Raw genomic sequence first — 26398 nt, 5'->3', positions numbered from 1 at the left:
TCACTGGCAAAGCTTTGGTTGGCACAAGGCTACAGCAGAAGACACTTGCCCAAAGTGTCAAATGACAGGACTGAACCCAAAACCACTTGGTTGCCAAGCAAGCTTCTTACCCACACAGCCATGCCCCAGCTCTGTATTATTCAGTGATGATAGTTGGCTATATCACAAAAACATAGCAAAAAACTGTTCTAGACTGTCTATAACACACACACACACACATAGAGTATTTTAATGTCTCATCTAGCAATTCCTAGCAATGTTTCAAAGTTAGGAGTTCAAATATTGTTGATTCCAAATTTGGCCCATCATTCTACACCTCCTTCAAGTAAAAGGAGGTGGTGGAAGTGATGCCAATAAGTCTATTTGATCTCTCTATAGGAATCAGGATTTTAATCTAATTGGATAGTGGCCAACACAGGGAACCCAATCCCAGCGAGACCGGCATATTCTCTCCAAGAGTTTGTGCATTATAATGTGAGAGAGAGAGAGAGAGAGAGAGAGAGAGAGAAAGAGAGAGAGAGAGAGAGAGAGAGAGAGAGAATGTGAATTCATAATTAATTCTGTATAAGTTTATATATTTTTGTTGGGTGATGTGTAGCCTAATTGGAGTAAGGTTTGAGATAAAAATGGCACCCACTTGCAGCCTTTAGATAGTCGTTAACTGACAAAGAAGCCATTAGATTACTATTGTTCAGTTATTTTGGATCTAACTATAGAGAGAAATATTTGGAATTATTGTAATATGAAAGCAGGGGAGATGTTAATCTGAGAACAAATTAATTGATTCATCTCCATAGCAACAAGTGTCCAACAGCCATAACCAAACAACCACCTCCATTCTCCAACTTTCTAAAATAAAAATGCCAAATTATTATTATAGACTTACTATTCAAATAGCAAATGGTGCTGAATTCCTTGATGAATAAACAGAGATTTGTGAAGTTGTTGTTTAGCTGTAGGCCAGTCGTGATCCAGCAGATCAATAATTAAAAATATTTCAGCTGTGTTCATTGTATATGTAGAAATACATAAAGCTTTGGTTGGCACAAGGCTACAGTAGAAGACACTTGCCCAATGTGTCACATGACAGGACTGAACCCAAAACCACTTGGTTGCCAAGCAAGCTTCTTACCCACACAGCCATGCCCCAGCTCTGTATTATTCAGTGATGGTAGTTGGATATATTACAAAAACATAGCAAAAAACTGTTCTAGACTGTCTATAACACACACACACACACATAGAGTATTTTAATGTCTCATCTAGCAATTCCTAGCGATGTGTCCTTCCTTTATAAAAGACTGCAGGATATGATTTAAGAAAAATTTAATAGTCATTTCTACCAAGTTGGGCATCATCACAGAAGCTTCTCTGCCTGTAGCAAAGAAATTCCAAATCTAACCAATAACATTTGAGTTTGAAAATCCCTTATAAACACTTAACCCTTTTGACATTAATCCTTCTGAGACTGCTCCTGGTCCTTTGATACAAAACTTCACATTTTGAAGTGATTTAAATTGAAAATGTTCCATTGAAGTGTCATGTTAATTTATGCTTTTAACACCAGCTTTACCAAATTCATTATTTTAAAAATCATCTGAAATAAAGGCTGTGTGTTTCAACAGAAATATGGTAACAAATGGATTAATCCTCTTAGGGCCCTTCTGTTTGTTATAACTTGATAAGATGTTAAAACCTTTGGTCCAAAATGTTAGATCATAACCTGCCAAAAGGTAGAGGTAGCCATGGGTTAGCAGATGGCAGTTTGTAAGATTGAGCCAAGATCGGCCAGGCACTTGTTTGGCTATTAGCAATGCTGAAAAAGAGCTGAACGGAATTAATTGATTGAGTAGATTTCAATGGATCTACAGGGTGTCCACAAAGTCTGGCTACATGGAGTAAATAAAACCATAACATAAACAATTAAATATAAGAAATAATAATTTCTTAAAGTATGTGTTAATCCCCATGTATCCAGACTTTGTGGATACCCTGTATAATAACTGATTGGAGCTTTAAAACACTGCCAGAATGATGAAGCTTTAAATTTTACTAGCTTAAGCAGTTGAAGGTGTGGATGTGTGATGAGAAGTTCTCTTCTCAGCCACATGGCTCCATGTTCAGTTCCACCACATGGCACCTTGGGCAAATGTCTTCTACTAAGGCTCCAGGCTAACCAAAGCCTTGTGAGTGGATTTGGTAGATGGAAACAGAAAGAAGCCTGTTATGTGTGTGTGTGTGTGTGTGAATTTGCTCCTCACCAGTGCTTGACAATTGGTGCTGGTTTGTTTACATTCCTGTGATGTAGCAGTTTGGCCAAAGAGCTCAATAGAATAAGTAATGGTCTTCTAAAGCAAATAATAATAATAATAATAATAATAATAAATAAATAAAGCACTGAGGTCAATGTGCTTGACTAAACCCTCAAAGCCAGGGATCCAGCATGTCTGCAGTCCAATGACTGAAACAAGTAAAAGATGTTAAATGCTTAAATACAAAAAAAAAAAGAATCCAGGTGAGTGGTCAAAGGAAGAATGGATGGGAGAGCATGCTTTATTTTTTTTTATATTTCTCTTTTTAAAAATAGAAAAAAAAAACTTCTGTTAGATTGATATAATAAGATGGAATAAACTCATTTGTTACCATCACTATTTGAAAAATAATGAAGAATTTAGTAAAATAACTGCTACTGAAAGGCAGCAAGCCGCCAGAGATGTTAGAGTGTTAGGCAAAATGCTTAGTAGCTTTTTGTCTGTCGTTCTTTCTTTCTTTCAGTGGGCGATAAAATCAGTACCAGTTAATCACTGAGGCTGCTGTAATCAACTGAAATTGCTGGCCGAGTGTCAAAATGTGAAACCATTATTAAGCTGTAGTTAGGAACATGAATTAACATGAAATTTTGATGGGAAGATTAAAATTGGATCACTTTAAAACCGGGAGTTTGTGTCATAGAACCAGGGGTGGCCTCAGGTGAGTTGATATCAAAAGGGTTAATGTTTTCAAGGTAGAGCCTATAGAGTTCTTCACTGGAGACCAGAACCTAATTTTAGGATTCTATTGGGTTTAAACACAGTTTGGGGGTTAATGGTAAGGGCTTCTATCATAGGTGTCAAATATAAACCACCATGATCAGCATTAATTAATATTTTTTCCCCTGTCTAACTAGGTTATGAATAAAAGGGGACAATAAATAAATAATTAGGAAGAGAATGAATGAATGAAATAAAAAGAAAATTGAAAGGGGACCATAAAAAAAAAGAGAAAAAGGAAAACATAGAAAATGAGAAAGAAAAGAGAAATTAACCCCCCCCCCCGTAACATCTTTATCATCATCATAACTATTCTCAAGGGACCCTTTATATTAAGGTTGTGAAGATGAGAGGTTTCTAAAAGAGGAATGGTTGGAGTGGTTGGTACTCCATGGTAACTGTGGAGCTGAAATTATCAGATGCAATGAGAGAGAGAGAGAGAGAGAGAGAACAGAGATGAAAAGATAAAAGAGATTTCTAAAACAGAGACTGAATAATAGTTGTTTTAACTCCTAACAGCAATCACACTTCCCTGGTTGTGAGTAAATGAAGGAACAACGACTAACTGTCTTCAATCTTAATATCTTTAATATTCTTCAAATGGTGTGATGTTCAAGTCTTTTCCAAAAGAGCATTAGCAATGAAATGTGCAACCTCAATCAATGAGATCAAGAATTTTGCTTAAGTATATGGTTTTAGGTTCAAGTCTATTGCAGAGCACCTTGGATGAGTGTAATGTGTATTCTATCATCACTCAGTTTAGCATCACCACCCGGACCTTGGATGCCTTTAGTGGAGGCTACTCTGTTAGAAACATTCAGTTCTAGTTTCCAATGACTTCATCTCATCCTACCACCACATTACGAGGAGGCTCTGAAGAAAGGTGAAACGTGCACTGCCTTTTCTCCTCAGACTAAATGACATAAAACACAAAACAAAACCAAAAAGGGAAATGATTTTATTTCAATAGAGGGTATAAAAATCAAATTATAAGATAAATAGCAACAGGAACATACAATTTTCTTGTAAAAAAACACCCATGCTGGTGCCACATAAAAAGCACCCAGTACACACTGTAAAGTGGTTGGTATTAGGAAGGGCATCTAGCTATAGAAATCATGTCAAAACAGACTGGAGCCTGGTGCAGCTCTCCAGCTTACCAGCCCCTGTCAAACCATGCAACTCATGCTGGCACAGAAAACAGACATTAAATGATGATGAAAGATTATTGTAAAACAGGGAAAAAGGTTTTAAAAAGAAAGAAAAAGATAAATGGAAACAAAAGAACAAAAAAAAAAGTAAGAATTGGTAAATATATGTGGGTGCTTGGAATTTGTAAACTAGGTGAACTGATTACATTAATTTCCATTCACAACATGGTGCATGGTGAAGAATTCTGCACAAGTTCATGTAAATACTATGTTAAATATTCCAGAGATGTAACGGAAGTTGGTTGTTTATTTTATCAACAACAGAATCAGTCCTAGAGTTCTGAATCATTGTTAATTCACACACACACACACAAAACAAAACAAAACAAAAAAAAAATCATTGGTTAAAGTAATAGACCCAATTAATTATTTCAGCCTATTAATATGACAGTGTCAGAATTTCGGCATGGCATACATTAATAAAATTATGTTCTACCTATGTCTGCAAGGGTCTTAAACATGCTGAGATTGCAGACATTGATTGATTGTACAACTGTTACCAATGCAATCAGTTTTGCAGACTATTTTGTGTCTTTCTCCGTCTTTTGCAGTTTTAACATTTTTAAGACCAAAAGAAGAAAAAGAAAATGTCAGAAATAAAATCCAAAAAAACAAAAAAAAAAAAGGAAACAGTTATTACACTGGTGATTATACAACGATTATTTTTATACAAACTATGCCAGCATGGAAAACACAAATTAATAATAAAAATAGCTTCAAATTTTGGTATAAGGCCAGCAATTTTTATTGGGAGAAAAGAAAGGAGTAGGTGGTTAGCCAGATACATCAACTGCAGTGCTAAACTGGTATATTTTATCGACCCAGAAAGGACAAAATTTAAAGTCAATCTCAGCGAGACTTGAGCTCAGAACACAAGAGCTAAAGGAAATGTTGCTAAGCATCTTGTCCAGTGCGCTAATGATTCGAGCAGCTCACTGCCTTTATAATACTTTCGAATTTTGGCACAAAGCCAGCAATTATGAGGGGGGGGGAAGCCAATGAAATCAACCTCGGTACTTGACTGGTTCTTAATTATATTGACCTCTAAGAGAATGAACAGCAAAACTGGCCTTGCAGTGGGACTGAACCTGGGACCATGAGGTTAGGAAGCAAGCTTCTTACCACACAGACACGAATAGTTGTCAAGCAGTGGAGGGTGAGGGGACAAACACACAAGCATACATGTTGTTAGTAATGATGATTGTAGTGACAATGATAATGGTGACACATGTAGGGATGATGAAGATTTCATGATGGTGACGACAATAATGAGGGAGACAACAGTGACAAAACTAAAACGAGAGAGCGAGAAGGAAAACGGGTAGAAACTTTTTTAAAATGTAAAACATTATCATCATGTAGAGTAGACAATACATAACATGGAACTAAATAATCGACAAATGAAAGGAAACCGTAAGAGATGTGAAGCAGACCATGTTTTTGCTTCTTTTAGTAATAAAATAAACAAGTACCAACTTCATAAAACCAGTCTCCAGAAATGGAGTCAAGTATTATATGATTTGATACGAATAGTAATTATGTGATTCTTTGAGCTTGGTAAAATAAAACATCCAGAACTTTGTGAAGAAGTCAAATCTTTCATTAAACATTTCAACGGTAATCAAATCTAGCAGTAAATCGCTTTAGAAATTTCACTAAAAGCAATAATGGAATCTACAGAGCAAAACATAATTGGTCTGGAAATTATAGAATGTGATTGCATAAAATGGTTCTAATTTCACAGACTAGCATTAGACAATGATTTAACTGCTGCTGGTTGCCGAGATTGATATGGTGAGAATTGCATTTTATGAATTATTATAGTAGAGATGATATACATTTTTACATATATGTTACAACAATAACGATTTAAATCACCCAAAGAAAATAGATTTAACTTATTTAACAAACCATAGACTTTACTATTTCACGCTCTGTTGTAGAATTACTCAGCCATAAATGTAAAGAATTTTTTTTCTTTCTACTATTTCAGATGAATACATGTAGTGTGTATACATGTATATACATACACACATCATCATCATTTAATGCCTGCTTTCCATGGTGGCATGAGTTAATTCAGTTGTTCCCAAATGGGGTCCATATGACCCTTGGAGTCCATCTAAAACGTTGGTGGGGACCACACAAGCAAAATAGTAAACTGGAGATCTACCATAGTATTTTAGGGGTTCATGAAAAAATTTTGCTTTTGATGTATTTTCTGCAAGAAACAGCCAGGTTTCTTTCTCAAATGTTTTACATATCTCAACCTATACAAGGGAACGTGTGACTAACAAAACAGGAATTTTGAAAGAACTATATATAAAATACCTTTTTCTAAAACATCGAATGGCTATGGGGGTCCACTAGAACAAAATAATTATCAAAAGGGGCCCATAGATAAAAAATGGTTAAGAACCATTAGGTTAGATTATTTATTTATGTTCAAAGACTTGTGTTGGTATGGTTTCTATGGCCAGGTGCCCTTCCTCGTGTCAACCACTTTTCACAGTGTACCGAGTGCATTTTTCATGGGGCCATCTTGTAACTTGCAAGACTTAAGGGCATAAAAGGACTTGACCTCTGTAACTGAAGGACTTATAGAGTGAGAGGATATTTAAATAAGGTGATGAGAGAGAGAGAGAGAGTGAAGTATGACAAGAAGAACAGACTGATAGTCATGGGAAATGTGGAAGTGGAGGAAGTAACAGAGTAGACATTGTTAGGAGAGGCAGTATTGAAGGAAGAGGGGGGAAAGAGAGTAGTGTTAGTGGTTAGTGATAGAGAGTGGTGAGGGTGATGAGGTGGGTTATAGAGAGGGATATATTATAAAGGCAAGTATGGCCAGAAGGTGCAAAGGGAAGGGAACACATATACAATGGAAACTATTTACTGTGAGCATTTAGGGATAAAATCTTTTCAATAACAATGTCCCACTAATTTTGATAATAATCAACTGAGACCATTAACTATGATTGTAATAAGGGGCTTTCACTGTATATACATGGTAGAGTCTCATACCAAGTGTCTTGATAGTTATGTCAAGACTTTTAATACCCCGGTTTGAGGGAATTTAGCTACCATTTCTAGAAGGTGAAGACCAGTGGTGGGCACATCTAACCAAAAAGCTAATGATAACTGATAACCACCAACTTTTATCATATGAATTCAGCTTCAGTTTGGGGGCCTTTTTGTTTGGTTCTAAAACCCTTAAAAACAGACCTAGAGAGCTGAAAGTTTCATGTTGTAGCTTGGACATAGAGCATGCCAAAATTAGATGATGATCAAGATGTACTTCTCTGGCTGAACCTTCTCCATCACTTCAATGTGATGCTGGTTACCCTTCATAAACATCAGCCTCTCAAAGTTACCGGCCCTCAAAATATCTTTACCTATAGAGAATAGGTGCTCAACTGCAGCACTGGATGGGATGGTGGTGTTGTACTTGGTGAACAGGTTGATCAAGACGTTAAATGATGAGGATAATCATCATCATCATTGGGCAATGTATATAAGTAGTGAATATACAAAGATTCAAGTGTCAAGAGTGGAACAACTTTGGCCAGGGGTTAAACAACAACCTACACCTTGTTAATTACACTATATTATGTCCTTCAAGTCAAGCTACTTAGAACATGATAAAAATCAACAACACCCTGTTATTCTGCAATGTCCTGATTCAAACCTGTCCAAGAATAACTATTTTCTCAAGCTAACGAAACAAAAAGAAAAAAACAGGAAAATGGAAGAAAAAAAAAGTTTTTTGTTGTTATTCTTTATAGAGCGTCTTGTACTGCTGAAAAGCCACATTTTTTTGACAGCAGCATGTACAATTCTGTTCTCACGCCTCTCTTTCGGGATATTTGCCTTGACAATTTTTTGATTAGTCATTAACAAAACAACCAACCAACAAAACTTCTCAAGTATTACACCACTATATCTAGTCTTTGAATTTTATGTAAAATCTTGTTTGTTGTAGAGTAAAAAGAAAAAGAAAAAAAATGTATGCACGCACACACACAAAAAAAAAAAAAAAAAAGATCCTGACAAGGTACTTCATGTTCTCTTTGTCACAGTTTCATGGATAGGAAATTTACTCTGTAACTACATGGCTTCACATTCAATCCCATTACACGATGTCTTAGGTAAGATGAATCATCATCATCATCATTTAACGTCTGCTTCCCATGCTAGCATGGGTTGGACGATTTGACAGAGGACTGGCAAACCAGATGGCTACACCAGGCTCCAATCTGATCTGGCAGAGTTTCTACAGCTGGATGCCCTTCCTAACGCCAACCACTCCAAGAGTGTAGTGGATGTTTTTACATGCCACCAGCACAAGGGTCAGTCAGGCGATACTGGCAACAGCCACACTCAAAACGGTGTTTTTTATGTGACACCTGCAAAGGAGCCAGTCCAGCGACACTGGCAACGACTTCACTCAAATGTTTTTTTCATGTGCCACCGGCACAAGTGCCAGTAAGGCGACACTGGTAACGATCACACTTAAATGGTGCTATTTACGTGCCACTGGCACGGAAGCCAGACAGCTGCTCTGGCAATGATCACGCTCGGACGGTGCTGTTAGTGCTCCACTGGCACAAGTGCCAGTCATCGAATTTGGTTCAATTACGATTTCGATTTCACTTGCCCCCAACAGGTCTTTGCAAGCAGAGTTTAGTGTCTAATGAAGGAAAGGTTGGCATGGGTGCCAGTCGTTGAATTTGGTTCGATTTCGATTTCACTTGCCTCAACAGGTCTTCCAACGAAGGAAAGGTATGCATAAGTGGGCTGGCTACACCCCTGGCAAAGGCCACAGATTATGGTCTCAGTTGGCTTGCTGGGTCTTCTCAAGTAAAATGTCATATACTTGTAGAGAATATCTCTGCACCTTTTGGCAGTAATTTAAAGAAATCAACCACTTCTGTAATACTGAGGTCATACAAGTAAAGATAAGATTGTGGGTTTTCCAGTAGTTTGGTTTGTCAGCTTCACCTATATCATTCGCATATGTTATTGGTGACATTAGAAGCAACTTGTACCAGATAAAGGAAATTAAAAAGGCACCATGTAGATACTGATGCCATATAAAGAGCACCCAGCACACTTTGTAAAGTGGTTGGCATCAGAAAGGGCATCTATCCACAGAAGCCATACCAAAACAGACAATTGGAGCCTAGTGCAGCTCTCCAGCTCCTATCAAACTGTCCAGCCCATGCCATCATGGAAAATGGATGTTAAATGATCCAACTTGGCAAGCCAAGGGACTGTGCCAAGCTCCAGTATCAGCCATGACACGGTTTCTACAGTAGGATACCCACCTAACACCAACCACCTAACAGAGTGTACTGGGTGCATTTTTCGTGAGGTCATCATATAAGTTGCATGACAGCCAGAGACAGGAAAGGGAAAAGCCCTCACGAGTAAGCGATATCAAATATCATTGAAGATTGGCAATAATACTCAGACAGGGATGGTGTAGTAAATGCCTTTTGGAAATCTATTTCAATACGTTCTATTAAAATCAACTTTGCTTTTCCATTGATACAAGGGTCACTCATAGATAGTGACAAAGATATTATAGAAGGAATCAAGATCAAAATCTTTGGGCTATCCATCACCCTTTACCAAAGGTGTCACTGTACCCGGGCAAAATGTTTATGTATTACTATATCAGGAGGCTAATCCTTTTAGCTAATGTTATCTATATACATGTAGGTCTCCCTTAGTGTGCGTCATGTAATTACGTATGTGTGTGTACATGTGTATAAATATTATGTACATATGTGTATATTACATCATATCCGAGCTTTGTGTGTGTATATTACGCCATGTCCATTTGGGTGTGTCTAATGTTATGTCCATGTGTATATGCGTATTATATCATGTCACAGTGTATGAGATCATGTATATATAACATATCTATATGTCACGTGTGTCTATATATTACATCACGTGTATGTATAAGTATGTGTCTGTTAATACCGATCAGGTAAGTTGTTAATTATGTGTATATCACACAGGTATAGCATGACATGTAACAGGTATGAAACCAACAATAAAAGAAAGAAAAGTTTAGCCGTGTTATGGTTTTGACAGTATATAACAACAAACAACACATGTAAACAGGTATGGAAGTTATTTGTCACATTTACATAGAAGTCAGTACAAGAGTGATGGACATGTGTCCTGACTGTGAGCAAACATCTTAGAAATATTTAATAAATAACGAAGCATGAACAGGCGAAAACAGACTAGAAGAGGAAAAAGAAAAGATATATATAATATATAAGAAGGCAGGTAGAAATTGTCATCAAATTGTTTAAAGAACATGGAACTAGCTATTGTACATCACCTCGTCCACAAGTAGTCGTAGTAGTAGCGGTATTACAGCCAGTGGAGATAACGTGGCAGAGAGTTGAAGTGGAACTAGGATATTGGCAGTGGTCGTGTAGGAGCATCCTTGTTAATACAGTGGAATGTTTGTCTTCGTTGGACATTCCACCGGCCATTCGAATGGCGAGCCACTGATGGTTAAGGCCACTTACGTTCTATATAAAACGAATAATAATCCAGTGCAACTCCTTCACTCGACACTACTCCGACTACTCCTCTCTTTGAGATTTTGAGTTAAAACTATTTTGCGGCGGTGATAATTATGAATCGGATTTTACTGATAAAAGAACTTAAATATTAAAAAGAAAACAATATTGGTTATTGAACATGATTTTGAGACAAGAATAAATAAAATCGAATCGGTGCGAATATAACGGAAGTTGTACATATCTATACACATAATATACATACATATATATATACGTACGTACGTACGTGTGTGTGTGTGTGTGTATATATATATCTATATATATTTATAATTATTCTTTTTTTAAAATAATATAAATTTCTCAGTGGAAAATTTTCAATGAAATTTAAAATATATCAAAGAAAAAAGCAGAAGTTCCGTATTTCTTGGTTCATATACGTTCTCACGTTCTCAAAAAAACCTCCACGAACGATAATCCATAAACGAATGAATAATATTTAAAATTAAAAAAAAAAACTACAGTAAATTCATTGAAACTTTATTTATTTTCTGCGAATTATGTATAAAAATATTAATTTAAAAAAAATAATATTGAATTTGTATATAGAATTATTATGTGATCGGCGATGTATTTGTAGAGTAGGTAAGGGGCCAAGCTAAACAGGTCAATCCTCCCCACAGTTCGGCCATTTTACAGTTGCTGCTTCTTCTTCTTAGACACACTTTTACCAACACACACTCGTGCTAAGGTCGTTCGCCTCGTACGGAGTCCTCAATCTAGTCGGCCCGACTCAACAAATACAAACTCAACAGAGATCTTTATATATATATACTTACATACATAGAGACAGACAGTGAGGAACAAACAAACAAAAAAGAGAGGGAGAGAGAGACAGACATATAAGATATTTTCCTATATCCGCAGTTTGTACTGCCGTCTTTAAAACACATTTGAAGTATGTAACCAGTTTTTTTTTCCCTTTCATTTCATTTTTCCCCTCCTCTATATGTGTTTTTCCCTTTTTTTCTCTGATATCTCATCAAGTTATATACACTCACAGATACAGGCTATATATATATTTAGAATATATATATATATATATATCCATATTTCCCACAGCGGTCTGTGGGAATACACGTTGAAATATGTAGCCAGTATTTTTTTCCATTTCATTTCATTTTTCCCTCCTCTATATATTTCTCTTACCTGTTTTTTTCCCCATCTTTTCTCTGATATCTCATCAAGTTACATACACTCACAGATACAAGCTATATATATATATCTTTAGAATATATATATATATATCCATATTTCCCACAGCGGTCTGTAAAACACGTTGAAGTATGTAGCCAGTATTTTTTTCCATTTCATTTCATTTCATTTACCGTCTTCTATATCTTTCTCTTACCCGTTTATATTTTGTCTCACACTTCCTCAAGATATACATGCACAGACACAAGATATATATACTCAAGTTATAATATTAGGGACAAAATCCAAAATTACAGGTAAAAACTCAATTAAAATCGATTTATAAAAAATTAAAACTAAATTGAGCTTTACAGAGTAAAATATATATAAATATATAGTTTTAGGGAAAAGAACCAAGGTTCATGAACTCATCGATGAAAATCCACTGTCACTAAAACTATATAAATATACTCAAGATATATATATCCATAATTCCTATAGCGATCTTTAAAATACATGAAATATACAACCAGTCTCTTTCCCCTGTTTCATTTCATTTTTCCCTCTGTATATTTCTCTTACCCGTTTTTTTCTCTTTTCTCTGACATTTCATCAAGATATATATACATACATACATAGACGCAAGCTATATATATTAGACTATAATCTATAATTCCTACAACTGTCTTTGCACTTTGAAGTATGTAGCTTGTTCCTTTTTTTTAAAAAATGTTTGCCCTCCTGTCGCTTTCTTTATCCATTCTTCATTCTGAGCATTGTAGAAAAATTAAGGCGCCAGCTTCTTTTTCTGTCTCATCTCATTTCTGTTTTCCCCGTTCATCAGTGGAAAATTGATTCCTTTTTAGAAAGGTAACGAGGCTTTATATATACATATGTAAAACCCATTATATATGTTGAACATAATGTATAATTTAAAGCATACATAATACATATTAAACAGATTATGTATATATATGGCTTTGCATATATTGTATTATTTCTTAACAATCATGTGTAAAGATGAATGTATAGCGAGAAAGATCTAATTCTACATTTGTATACATGCATTTCACATACACACACACATTCAGGAGTAAAAAAAAACCCAGGGACTTGCAGGAAAAAACTCTTTCTTGAAACGCATTTTTGTTGTACCCTCATATATATATATATATGTGTGTGTGTGTGTATTTGTATATGTTTGTATGTATATATATGTGTATTTGTATGTATATATATATATATATATATATATATATATATGTGTATTTGTATATGTGTGTATGTATATATATATGTATATGTGTGTGTATATGTGTGTATGTATATATATATGTATATGTGTGTATATATGTGTATTTGTATGTGTGTATGTATATATATATGTGTATTTGTATGTGTGTATGTATATATATATGTGTATTTGTATGTGTGTATGTATATATATGTGTGTGTATATGTGTGTGTGTGTATATATATGTGTGTGTGTGTATGTATATATATATATATATATGTATTTGTGTGTATATATAAACCCAACAATTGTATTTACTGTTATATTTCTTTCTAAAACGCCGCCCGCTTTTGAAGTGTTCTCGTGCATTTCACGGTTTGCCCGATCTTATAAGAAAGTCTGCCTATGTGCATATATATATATATATATATGTATATATATATATATATTCCCATGTAGTGGTACGCCCAAACTAAATAGTACCATATAAATAAATGTATATATATAATTCTCATTCTGTGTATTATTGATGTTGGTGCCGATGATTGCAATATTTCCTGAATATCGCCATTGCATAATGTGTTAAATATCTCTATACTTTTGTTTTCCCCTCGTTGGTTTTCTTTCTTCTTCTTCTTATTATTATTTTCCTTTTAATTTCCCTTCATTCACATTGCAAATGAACCTACATGTATGTTGACGGGCAAGAAAGGAATATCGTTAATATATGTATTAATGTGTGCCTAGTTCTGTCTTGTGCTGCAAACCGCACGGCATTGGCCATTGATCCATGTTTTCCGTGTATTATATCAATTTCACTATATACGCTCGGGAAATTATTTGAAGTGCGTGTGTGTGTGTGTGTATATATATATATATATATATATATATATATACACACACACACATTATATATACATTTATATATATGCGATCCTTTACCATCGCCATATATATATATCATTAACACATATTACACGCTGATAGTTCCCACCAGCACATGGCCAGTTAGGTTTCTGTCGCATTAATTTCACTCTGTAGTTTCACGTAATCACCCACACCCAGCATAGGCCCTGTTTATATATATATATATATATATATATATATATATATATACATATGTGTGTGTGTGTGTATAAGGATATTGGTTGCGCCTAAGTGTATTAGAGCTAAAAGAATGAGTTAAATGGTTTTCCTCCATGAAAATGTGACTACTGGAAAGGCGATGGTTAAAATTGTCTCATCTGATATATAGAAACTAAAAAAAATAAAAAACCCTTAATCCTGTCTTTTTTATTTTTTTAAATGCTTTAAATCATTATCAACCCTTCATTGAAGTAATCGTACGACATTTATCTCCGTCCGAAATCCCCCGATCATTGGAAGAAAATCTTTTTTATTTGAAAAACCTTCACTGAAGAACCCTGCCCGAATCATTCGTTTACTATGTCACCTTTTCTTTTATTGCATTTATTTATATCGTTGCTTTACGTTTTTACTAAATTTTTCTTTTTAATGAAAATATAAATATTAGTCTGAAACCGATTGCGGTTGTCACTGATCAGGGAATCGTCCTTTTCTCTTCCTCAATCTCGCGTTACTTGCCGTTGCACCATGTGTTATTACGCAACAGAATATAGTCTGTAGCTTTCACCATATATATATATATATTTGTATGCGTGTGTGTATATATATATTTGTTTTTGTTGCTAAGTCAGGCTTGTAGTTCCTCAGTTTGATCACATAGTAATGCTATAGTTTTGGTCGCTGGTAATTTAATTGAAGAGATTTTATGGGGAGGAACCGATAGCTTCACTTCGATGTGTGTGTTAGGCGGCGAGAGGAATAAGTCCCATTGAGTGCGTGGTGGTGGTGGTGGTAGTAGTAGTAGTGGTGGTTAGTGTATCGGGAGAGGAGGTTGGCTGTTCCAATTTGTCTTCCTGCTATACATGTATTACTACGATCGGTAAACCGCCTCTCACTATCGCCATCGTTCCTTGATTTTTCAATCACAAAAGTCTCTTGTATTTACTTTTTATTTTTGTATTCGGAACCATCGGCCAACTTGTAGGATATTTGTGTATTCGCGTGTGCGCACACGCATATACGTATGTGTGTATATATACGTGTATGTATATGTGTGTGTGTCATAATTACAAATTGGTGCCCCACCGGCCTCGTTTCTTCATAACTTTCTAAAAAAAAAAAAATGGCATATTTTTAAAATGTAATTTGGCAGATATATTTTCATAGAAGTAAATTACAAGTATTGTGATAGAATTTTGAAATTTGTTTTTGAGTTTCGGAGGAATCGATCTTACTCAAAGCAGGCTTCGTACAACCGCCAGTCCCCTAGTTTGAGTATTTTCCTAAGGTTTGTTTGAAACCTCATTGTGTAATCTCCACTCACTTAAGCACATTTCCACAAAATGTCATTAAAAGACTTGCGAGCAAGAATTCCTTTTGTACCCCACACACCCCAAAACACTCCTTTTAAAATTTTTTTCTCTGGTAGAAAATAGGTGGGGGGACAGGAGGAAGTCTTTCCTTGCAAAGTTTCTTTAAATATAAACTATAATTTTCAGAAAACTGTAGTTGTGCTTTTCTGTTTATTAATTGAAATGAACGGTTTCTTCGTTGAGTGATAAATAAGACGCTAGTTTTAAATGGTCAATATAAATGGGCCAGTTGTAAGTTATCTAGATTAGTTTTTCTGTTTTTATCAATGGTCCTGCTATACCGGGTTTGCGGCCCCATTGGTAGGTAGTGCACCAGTCCATATCCTATTGGAAGCTTTCCTGTTCGCATTTCAAATTGCTCCTCTCATATAAGACTGGCTATTCATTTATCCATCAACGCTAAATATAGAAGCGCACAAATGTGTTTAATGGAATAGCCATAGGTCAGCTCTGATCGAGATGATCTCTGGCCATGGTCGTCGTCTTTTCTCGACTGCATTATCCCCTCTGTCAATGCTTTATTATTATTAAAGATAATAGGAAATCATCGGAAGGATATTTTGCAGCTGTTTCTAGCGAATCCAACGACTACTTAGAGGCTTGTTCGATTTGTGATATATAACACTAGTTTTGATTAGAAAGGACCGTTACCCGAGAGACCCCATTCTACCCATCGTATTTACAGTTAATAAAAGCAATCGTGAATTGATACGGGTTTTTTTTTATTATTACAACTAACCCATGCACTGTGTGTATGTGTAAAATCTGTAAACTGTGTATTTATTGGTCAAGTATAAAAGCCACTGTTGTCTCGTTTTTCATCCCGATCAGATAAGCGATGGTCACATGTCTTTCAGATATCTTTCCCACTGTTTTTCGTTATTAAGTGGTGTAACACCATCGGCCTTTACTGCAGAGCAAGTTCGATCTTGCTAAGAGAACTGAAGCTATTGTAATGTAAATCAGGCAAGTCTGTTGATTCGCCTGGACTTCACTGGTCAGCGCTTATCGAACAGCCTTATTGACCAAAGGCATTCCAAACGTAAACGTTCCACTGTTTTTGTGTAACAGGAACTAGTGTTTCACATATCTATACGAGAAGGTATGATGCGAGGATTTCGCTGCTATTTCTTGTAACGTCCAGCGACCACAAGGCAGTAGTCCTTCGTTAGCTCGGGACCCTGCTTATTAAGACTGATCTTTTTTTTTCTCTCACAAACATTATTTCTGATGCCAGATGGTGTTTGGGCAATGTTACCAGTGAATTTTTACTTCAATGAATCCGAACTAGGAAGTTATATAGACTGAACTGTCGCGATAGTCTTTATATGTATATATATATACTGTGTTCATTGAATAGCAGACCTGAAGGTGCAGTATTTAATTATTCTTTTTTGCCTTCCCTCCTCGCTATCCGTAAGAAATATATTTAGCTGATAATTATGTAAGTGGAGTTATTTAGTACGGAGTTTCGATGTCATAAGCTTCCTTGTGTATATTTTTTTCCTAGTAAATCTGGTTTCGTTATAGGAAAAGAAAAGAAAAAAAACATATATGTATGTATGTGTGTGTGTGAGCATATATTATAAACCTTCATTAAAATGGTGCTACACACATGGTGAAATTTGGCCGAACATCAAAGCTAATAATTAATCTTTTGATTTTTTTCCTGTCTGTTTAATGTTTGCCTTATGTTTTGGCGGCCCCTGGTTGAATTTTCAATTAATAAATCTTAATTGTTATCCAGATGCTTTCACGTTTTGTACTCGTGTATAAACTTCTTGTTGATATGTACACGTATTCTTCCGCCCCCCCCCTCTCTATCTCTACACAAACTTTCTCTCTCTCTCCCCCTCTCTCTCTCCTTTCTCCCACCTCTGTTCTCTATCTGCACTCTCTCCTCCTACCACCACTTTTCTCTATCTCTGCCTTGCTGTCACATGGCGGCCATACTTCCCTCCCATATTTCTTCGTGTTTCTCTCTGCTAACAGTAGGGATTTTTCTAATCTTTATATAATAAAAGCCACCCCCTTCCGCCGTCCCTACCACGCCGACCTTTAACCGCTTCACTTTCCTGTTGCGTCTTTGTCGGCGCTCGATAAAGCTTTTCAACTGTTGGAAGTAGGCAACAAGATGTTGAGGGCTTCATGCTTTTCTAACGTGAATTATAAAACAAAGTGAAGCGAGTGCGGCAAATGTAAAATTTAGTTTACATTTCACGGTTTCTTTACTATGTGTGTGTGTGGATATATATTTAAAAGATGCAGTTTATTACTTGAGATTGCTACAGAAGTGATTCTCTGGCCTAGTGTTCGTTGCTGCAAAAACTACTGGCCGCTGAACCATTCCTACCACCCACAATCTCAGCTAATAATAGATTATATATTAGTGTTTTTCGCCTATTTAGCTCTTTCTCCGTTTGCACGCTTGTCTATATGTATATATACAGACACACATACAATCTCCCTCTGACTGGATGTTAATGCTCGTGTTTCTGCGTCCGTGTCCCACATCCGAAGTAGATTTAAATATCAGTAAATCATAGGAGAACGCTAGATTTCACTTATCTGTACTTATTATTATAGACTCAGTGGAGTGGTCTACTCGGCTCTCGTCTGGTTTTGGGCCTATTTCACTTTTAGCGGTCCGCATGCAGTCAGTACCTTAGGCTGGTTCTTAAAAAGATATGTTGCGGAGTAAACGCAGCACAAAGAACCGAACAATGAAAAAGGTTCTAGAAATTTATCAAATAATCAAAACAAATTTTAATGCCATAAAAGGTGAAGGTCAGTAGCGACTTGTTTCCCAAAATTGAAAACTGCTTCATCACGAACTCATTAGCTACGTGTAAAGAAGAAAAAAATTACTGGCGCCAAGCAGTCTACCTCCAGCTTGTTGAAGTCAGGTGTTACAGCGAAGGTTGATTTTTTTTTTTATTTTTTATTTTTTTTTAAGTATTGTGTTCTAGTGTAATAAAATGACGCAAACGAACCGGCTACTCCACTATTATTATTGTAGTATTATTAACTATATACCTCGAAGGGCGTGTCGTTCGTGAGGAGGTTTAAAAGTGTAATACAATTAATGTTCTTTTTTTTTTAAAAAAAAAGGTCGCTGAAATTATAAAGGCAACGAATCTAAGTTCACTGACTTTGTATTTTTTTTATTTTATTATATCAAACTGAATTAGTAAACCGTGGCGGTGTTATATTTTGAATATATTATTGACAGCGATACTATCAAAATTTCTGATATTGAATATAAGGAAGCATATAAGCTAGGACTAAAGGTAAACCTTCTCTTGATAGCGCGCCTCGATTTCATTACTAACGTTTGAGTTTTTGAGTTTAACCAGCGTTGCTCATGAGAGAGAGAGTGTGTGTGTGTGTGTGAAGAACGTGCATTTCTCTAAATTGAGGAATTGGTAAAATTTAGAAGTAAAGAAAAAACGGCAGACGAAGTAAATTTTAGCGTTTACCCTCCTGTTTTAGGTTTGTTAATTCTGTTGATTGATTATATTACACCTCGTCACCGTGGTGGAAGTGGTGAAATAGACAAGAGTTTTGTAATCTTTTGGTTTTATTTCTCGTGTGAGTAATGCTTATGAAAATGCATGAAGGTCACAGCTTCCTATTTCTTTGTCATCAAAAATATCGGCCTTTTATGCAGAACAAGGGAAGAAAATACTGCTTCTTTCTCATGCATCCAATCCTCTGTGTGTGTGTATTAAATTGTCTGCCTTGTGCAGACAGTGCATTGGGTGTGGTTTTTTGTGTTTTGGGCTCCTAGCACTCACCCACTCTCAACAACACTCGTCTTTTTCCATTCTGTGTGAATATGGATTATATTATTTTATTTGGTTGTCTTTCTATTTTTTGCTGTTATATATTATGGCTTTAACAAGAAGTTTTTAATTTCTTGTGTCGGTTATACTTCAACATTGAGCTATTAGATTATATAATCATGAATCCTATATTTATTCTTTAAAAAATCCGTGTGGACGGATTTAAATATTGCGTTTGGGGCGAAGTTGCACGATGGTGTAGCTTCATGTGATTATTGAAAGGGTAGCGAGCAACGTGGGCTTTGCTGTTCAATTTCTTGCCTGCTAAGCCCTCCATTTAAGTTTCAATTCTTACTCAACTCTGCCCACTTGGGGCTTAATTAATAGGAAACAATGTTGGCAAGGGGTTCCCTCAATTGGTACACTGGGTCATAAATAACAGGAATAAGCTATGGATCGGGGTTAAAAGGTGGTTTATGATTAACCCCGGAATGGGAGCGATCCCCTTCTATGTTCGAACTCGGACCTTGGTAAACAAAGCAGACTTTATTGCTTGTAGCATTCGTCGTTCACTTTTAAAAAATATTTATCGTGTCCATGGATGGTAATTATTAGTTTACGAGTCAGAGAAGAAAAAAAAAGGCTATGAGATTTTGGCAAGTATTTCATTACTGATGCAACAGTTTCTATTGATTTCACTATTGATAACGTGGTCACAGCTTTGGAACTCGACTTCATTAACTACGCATCTCTCTCTCTCTCTTTCTCTCTCTCTCTCTCTCTCTCTCTCTCTCTCTCTCTCTCTCTCTCTCTCTCTCTCTCTCTCTCTCTCTATCTATCTATCTATCTATCTCTCTCTCTATCTATCTATATATATATATATATATATATATATATAATAATATATATAAAATTTTGGGTTCGGATTCAAAAGCTAAAGGATTATCTAATGTTATCTAGGGTCTGCTAGAATGGAGCAGGGTTTTGTTGACTGATATTCTCTTACCCCATCCTACCTAGGAAAAAGTATCTTGTCACCATGAACCCCGTGTCCATGTTTATTTTTTATTTATAATTTCTTCGGATTCCTGTTTTTAAAGGCAGACTTCGATATGTGAGGTAGTCTGTGTTTAAAAATATGGAGAATATGATTCTGAAAATTTTTTGGTCCCAGAATTTCAGTCCCGATTGCGTAGGATATTTTTTCACTTTTAGGTAACTGTGTAGTAAGAAGTTTGCTTCTCAACCACATGGTTCTGAATTCAGTCCTACAGCGTGGCATCTTGGGCAGGTGTCTTCCACTATAGTTTCGGACCGACCAGAGCCTTGAGTGGATTTGGTAGGCGGAAACTGAAAGAAGCCTGTCGTATGTATGTGTGTGTATAGCTTTGTGTTTACTTCCCTGTAACTTAGCCGTTCGGCGAAATAGATCGATAGAATAAGTACCAGGCTTAAACTAAATACTGAGGTCGATGCATTCTACTAAAAGTTCTTAAAGGCGGTGCCCCAGCGTGGCCACGGTACTGAAACAAAAGATAAACCGAAAGAACGCTCACCGAAAGAATTTTTAATAAAACATCTGGCGTTGATCAACTGAAAACTTTTATTTCATGAGATTAATTTAAATACAATTTAATTCTTAAGATGTGTTGGTGTTAAAGATGTAAATATCTTGGTTGTAAAAATAAATACTTATTTCAGTTTGTCGTGCTGTAAGATATTTTAGGCCAGCTTTTGGATGTAACATTTCTGATATATCGTTTTTTTTCTTTCCTGAAACTTGCACCGTCCACCTCATCCCGTACCTTTTTAGCGTTCACTTCTAGAGATGACTGTTTGTTTTCTATTTCATAGATTTAAAGTTATGTAGAAATATTTTTGATTAATTTATGGCACCCTGTTAGACGTGAACAGTATTGCCTTCATATTCTTGCTTGAATATAAATATATTGTTGAATATAATATTTTGAAACGTAAGCTGAAGCATGCAGGAATGAAAACGGTACACTATTCTCTTAGATTTCCAAATCCTGTATTAAAGTTGTTTTACTATAATACCTTAACATAAGCAACTCCATCTAACCCTCTAAATTATAGTTAATCCATTGTAATTTACTGAGCTAAATTGCTGGTTAGTGAATTTTGTACTTGGTGAGATATATTTTCTTTTCTCTTTAAAGGGTTGCTACCATATAAGGTTGATATTGTCTTTTTTTCTGGCTGCATTCTGGTGATGCTAGATTCCAGGATGAGGATACAAGTGAAAGTAAACTATAATTGTATACAATATAATTTTGAGCTAATATAGTAATGACTTTTTTGTGTATAGTCATCAAAATAAAACTTTAAATATCTCTTTGAAGTACTGTTCACAGCTAGATTTTTTCTCTCTCCCTTATTTAAGCTTTATAATTCATAATTTTCATTAACAGTTTGTTTGCTTTTGTTGTCTGATTTTTTTTGTATTGTGGCTATATTAAAGATTCCTGCCTATTTTTGTCTATTGATGCAACAAGTAATTTCGTTGGTCCAGATTTTCTTCTTATATCAATTTGTGCCTGTGCATCTCTATCTATCTATCTATATATCTATCTATCTATCTATCTATATATATATATATATATATATATATATATATATATATATATACACATATATATTAACAAACGTCAGATTTTGGATATTAATTGATATGATCCTGTGTAAAATTCTAATTCCTCAGCAGTAAAAGTAATTTTGAAAGTTCAGTTTAACCCTTTTGATATTAACCTGCCCAAGACTTCCAGTACTATAAGTGATCTTTATTAAAACCTCCCATCAAAACACCATGCTAATTTACATTCCAAACACCAGGTGTAGTAAAGACAGTTATTCCACTAAATTCTTCATTATCTTCAAAATTAATTGAAGCAAATGAATTTGGTAACAAAGGGATAAAGTACCTATAGTAGTGTTGGGAATGTTTTCATTTCCTTCATCTTAGTCCATTTTTCCTAACTTTAAACACACCATTATTGTTTTGTTTCCTTTCGTTGTAGGTGTGGTAAAGTGTTAAGTGAAGAAATAATTTCTTTTCAACAATAACAGTTGCTTCCACAGCACTCCTTAGAGATTTCATTGAAACTTTTGGTCATCAATTAACGATGGACTCGAAAGAAGGTGAGTTCAGTTATAGTTTTTCATGCCTTTTTTTCTTCCTTCTTTTCTATCTCCCTCACCTGTTAATTTCTTTAAGGTTTTCCCTTCTAATTGTAGGTGGGGTTACACTTTTTTTAATGTTAATTTTTATTTATTGTGGGTGGTGTAGCTATATTGTATATTGTTGGTGCAAATATTTTACAATATTCAAAATGTCCAGTTTAAACCATTTAATTGGTTGCTAAGTGTTGCCATGGTAGCTAGTCTGTATCACTAGCAGCAGCAGCAACAGGTGTCATAAAGTACATGTTCCTTATTGATTTCTTTCCTTTTACATATTGTCTTCTGTATTTCTCCCCCTTCCATAGTGGCACCATGGCTGACCCAGGTGAGAAGCAGTCTGCTTTATTATTCTTTAGTACACTTAAACTAGCATTTTTCATAAGAAAGCATTAATATCATCATAGAAAATTTGTATTTTATATTCAAATTTTATAAAACTATCTCTTAATACTTAAAAGCCGTCAATAATTTATGTAGATGTTTATAGTTTCATTTTTATTAAAAAAAATTTTTTTTTGTCTGTTAAAATGTTCCATTATTTATAAGTGTGAGACATGTACATGTCTAGATTTATAAGCTATTATAATTTCAAATATACCAATGAATTAAATCAGGCTGCGCCATCAATTAGTGTTTGGTGAATTTCTATGGCTTAACTTGTTGATTCGCTTCCATCCCTTCCCTTTCTAATGATCCCATGTCATGGTTGCTTTAGCATTTGTGATTTAGATTATTAATTATCCTCCCCAACCAGCCTGTCCTACAGGCTGGTTTTTGAACAAAGCTTTTGCAGGATAGTATCGCCTACTCCTCCACAGCTAGGAGGATGTGAGCAGGTGCTCATTGGTTGTTGCTAGGCCACTAAATATCAACAAAAAACTGGTGTATTGGGGTGTAAAGAACCATTTAAGTAGTGCTACTAGTCAGGCTGGTTCATTCCTCATCAGTTGTCCCATTGGCTACATCACTATCATGCTGCTCTTTAGACCTGAAATGTTGTCTAACAAGTCTACAGGCAACCAGTTTTCATCCCTCTCTGTCTTACTTTACATACAACAAAAGAGATGATGATGGGAGTACATCAGTCTTGTTTAACTCCTACTTGAACACACGCACACACACACACACACACACATATATATATATATATATATATATATATATGCACAGTGAAAACTAATGATGTTTTAACTGATCACTTTTTGGTCAATAGGTCACCTTGGGGTATGTATTTTCTTTCAGATGAATTTTATTTTTGTGATATCTTTTTTAATTTTTTTCTTCTTTACTTTGTGTTTATCAGCTTTTAACATCTACAATTTTATTTTCCCTCTGGCTATTTCTGTGTTGTATATTACAAGTCCACTTAATGCTTCATTTTAACTGAAATTGAAGTAATTATATTTCACTGAAGAGGTGGGTGACTCTTATTAAATTTTGGCATTTATAAATTCTAAGTTACTCTTTAGTAGGACTGGTAGTAATGGTTTTGTTATTTTCTTGCTCCTCGTCCAGCAAATTAGTGTTGGTTAATGGGGTTCTGGTTATTTTGTCTTTTTAGGTTTTATATTATTTTTTTCTCCTTGCCCAAATTTACAAGAGTTTTTATTTGTGAATCTGGTATTTTTGTTCTTTTTTTTTTTTTAATCATCCTGTTATTCCTTTCCAGTCTACTTTCAGTTTAGTTCTATTTCTTCAGTGTGTGGGTTTCCTAGTTTTACCAGCTTTCATCTTAGTGCTAAAGATATACACTGTTGGATTATGTGGTTGCTAGGTGTGAGGAGCTGGTGTTCAATTGCATGTGCACACATATGCCGACTCTGGCATTGATTAGGTGTTACAAAAGAGATTAGATACATCTCTGAGTTTAGTTTTAGGCATAGCAGTTACTTTACTTTTAGCAGTTTGGCAAAAGAGACCAATGGAATAATCACGAGACTTAAAAATAGTCCTGGGGTTGATTTGTTTCACCAAACCTTTCACTCTGGTGCTTTAGCATGACCACAGTCCAATAACTGAATCAAAGTAAAAGATAAAAGATGGAAAAAAAAATACTATCTTTTCATGTGTCAAGTGTTGAGTCTGAATCTTCATCTCTTTGTTAAAGGCTTTGGTAAAACACTCTCTCTCTCTCCAGAATCCTATTTGATATTGGTGTTCTACATGAAAAGAATTTTCATTTGAGTCTTATTTCCTGAGTTTGCTGTCTGTTCAGTTGGTGTTGAATGCTGAGTTTAGCAGCCATTTTATCAGTTTTCTCTATCTTCACGCAAAAGGAGCAGGTACCTTCCTACTTGGCTGATTTACCTGTTGCCACCCTTTATTAATCTTTAAGGCACTCTTTTTACCTTTTGATTGATTGCTGGGGCTATTGTAGGCATTTTTTTTTCCATATACATTTTCCTAAAGATTTACTCTAGTAATTTGTTTGTAAAATTTTTCTTACGTGGATGGCTTGTGAAAAAAATATTTCTGTAAATTAAATCCCCCAAATATTTGTTAGGGAGTTGCTTTTTATATATATGTTTCTGTGTATTACAAATGAGACTAATGGGTTTTTGTTTTTCATTTTAATTGATTTTTCAACAGGCATAATGAAGCGGCCACTAGAACAAGAAGATGATGACTCATCGATGAAGAGAGCTCGTGGCAGTGGGCCAAAAATTGAGTTAAGAATTTTACTTCAGAGCAAAGTAGGTTTCCAAAATAACCTTTTAAAAAAATTCAATTTTGGGTCTTATTATTATTGCTTTAGTTTCTCTTCAATTAAAATGCAGAAAACATCCAATAGGACAAAAAATGCAACATTTGCCCTTCTAATTTTGAGCAATTGGTCTCCTTTCTTCATATGTCCATACCACTTATTGCATTAGCTTTTAACTTCTTTTTACTCTTGTGCTTTTCAGCAATACTCATAATTGCTGCTTCAAAATATCTTTCTAAAATGTGTGATAGTGTAAATGATATAAGTGAATAGGTTAAGAATAGTTTTCTTTGCAGGAAATGAACTTGATTTTTTCTTTTCCTAAATGTAGGCTTGCATTAATATCAGTAGATTTTTAATTTAACTAAACACACACACACACACACACACACACACTCCCTCTCACTCACACTTGTTGAATAATAACGAAGTTTGTATTTGAAATGTCTTTCAGAATGCTGGAGCTATCATTGGCAAGGGTGGCAGTAATATTAAAAGATTAAGAGAACATGTGAGTATTTCTAATTAAACAGTTTTTCCGTTACCATTTTTCTCATATTTATTATATTTTTAATGTTTTTGTAATAATGAAGACAAAATCAGGCATTGCTTCTGCCTAGATGCTAGTTGCCATTTTATGAGAAGGTGACGTTAATTCTTCTCTTGAGGGTGGGTGTGTTGTTTGTCAGTAAATATTAGTACCAAGTGATTTTTAAACTTTGTCTTAAAATAGAGATTAGAAATATATATATATCTATCTAACTATATATCACATTTTGTTGTAAATATTTCATCTTTGAAAGTAACGAGATGATTATCCTTTATTTTCACCTTCATCGGAAAATGAACTTTGAAAGTAGTGAAGGTTGACTAGTTTGTTTCATTGTCCAAATTGGCCATCAAATTTGACAGTTGTATCTAACAACTATTTATCATATATATATATATATATATATATATATATATATATATATTTATGTGTGTGTGCGTGTGCACATATAAGTATATAAAACACACCACATGACATGCTATTTTC

At 35.1% G+C, this 26398-nt stretch overlaps 2 protein-coding genes across 4 annotated transcripts in view; one reads left to right on the top strand and one right to left on the bottom strand.

Moving 5' to 3' along the window:
• The window catches only part of LOC106880847 (DET1 homolog), a 133156-nt gene extending 122269 nt beyond the window's left edge, over positions 1-10887 (bottom strand). For both annotated transcript variants that reach the window (XM_014930980.2, XM_014930981.2), the window contains exon 1: positions 10599-10887. The gene's annotated coding sequence lies outside the window, so the exon portion shown is untranslated. The remainder of the gene's footprint in view (positions 1-10598) is intronic.
• A 569-nt stretch (positions 10888-11456) lies between these two features.
• Positions 11457-26398, top strand: part of LOC106880849 (heterogeneous nuclear ribonucleoprotein K) — a 26721-nt gene continuing 11779 nt past the window's right edge. The window contains exons 1-4 of one of the 2 annotated variants that reach the window (XM_014930982.2): positions 11457-11743; positions 22496-22616; positions 25236-25351; positions 25817-25873. In XM_014930982.2, the coding sequence (XP_014786468.1) occupies positions 22601-22616; positions 25236-25351; positions 25817-25873 (189 nt within the window). In that variant the 5' untranslated portion in view covers positions 11457-11743; positions 22496-22600. The remainder of the gene's footprint in view (positions 11744-22495; positions 22617-25235; positions 25352-25816; positions 25874-26398) is intronic. The other variant, XM_014930984.2, reaches the window with a different exon arrangement.

Source organism: Octopus bimaculoides, chromosome 15 (assembly GCF_001194135.2).
Source record: "Octopus bimaculoides isolate UCB-OBI-ISO-001 chromosome 15, ASM119413v2, whole genome shotgun sequence".
Classification (NCBI taxonomy): domain Eukaryota; kingdom Metazoa; phylum Mollusca; class Cephalopoda; order Octopoda; family Octopodidae; genus Octopus; species Octopus bimaculoides.
This window is presented reverse-complemented; position numbering and strand designations above follow the sequence as displayed.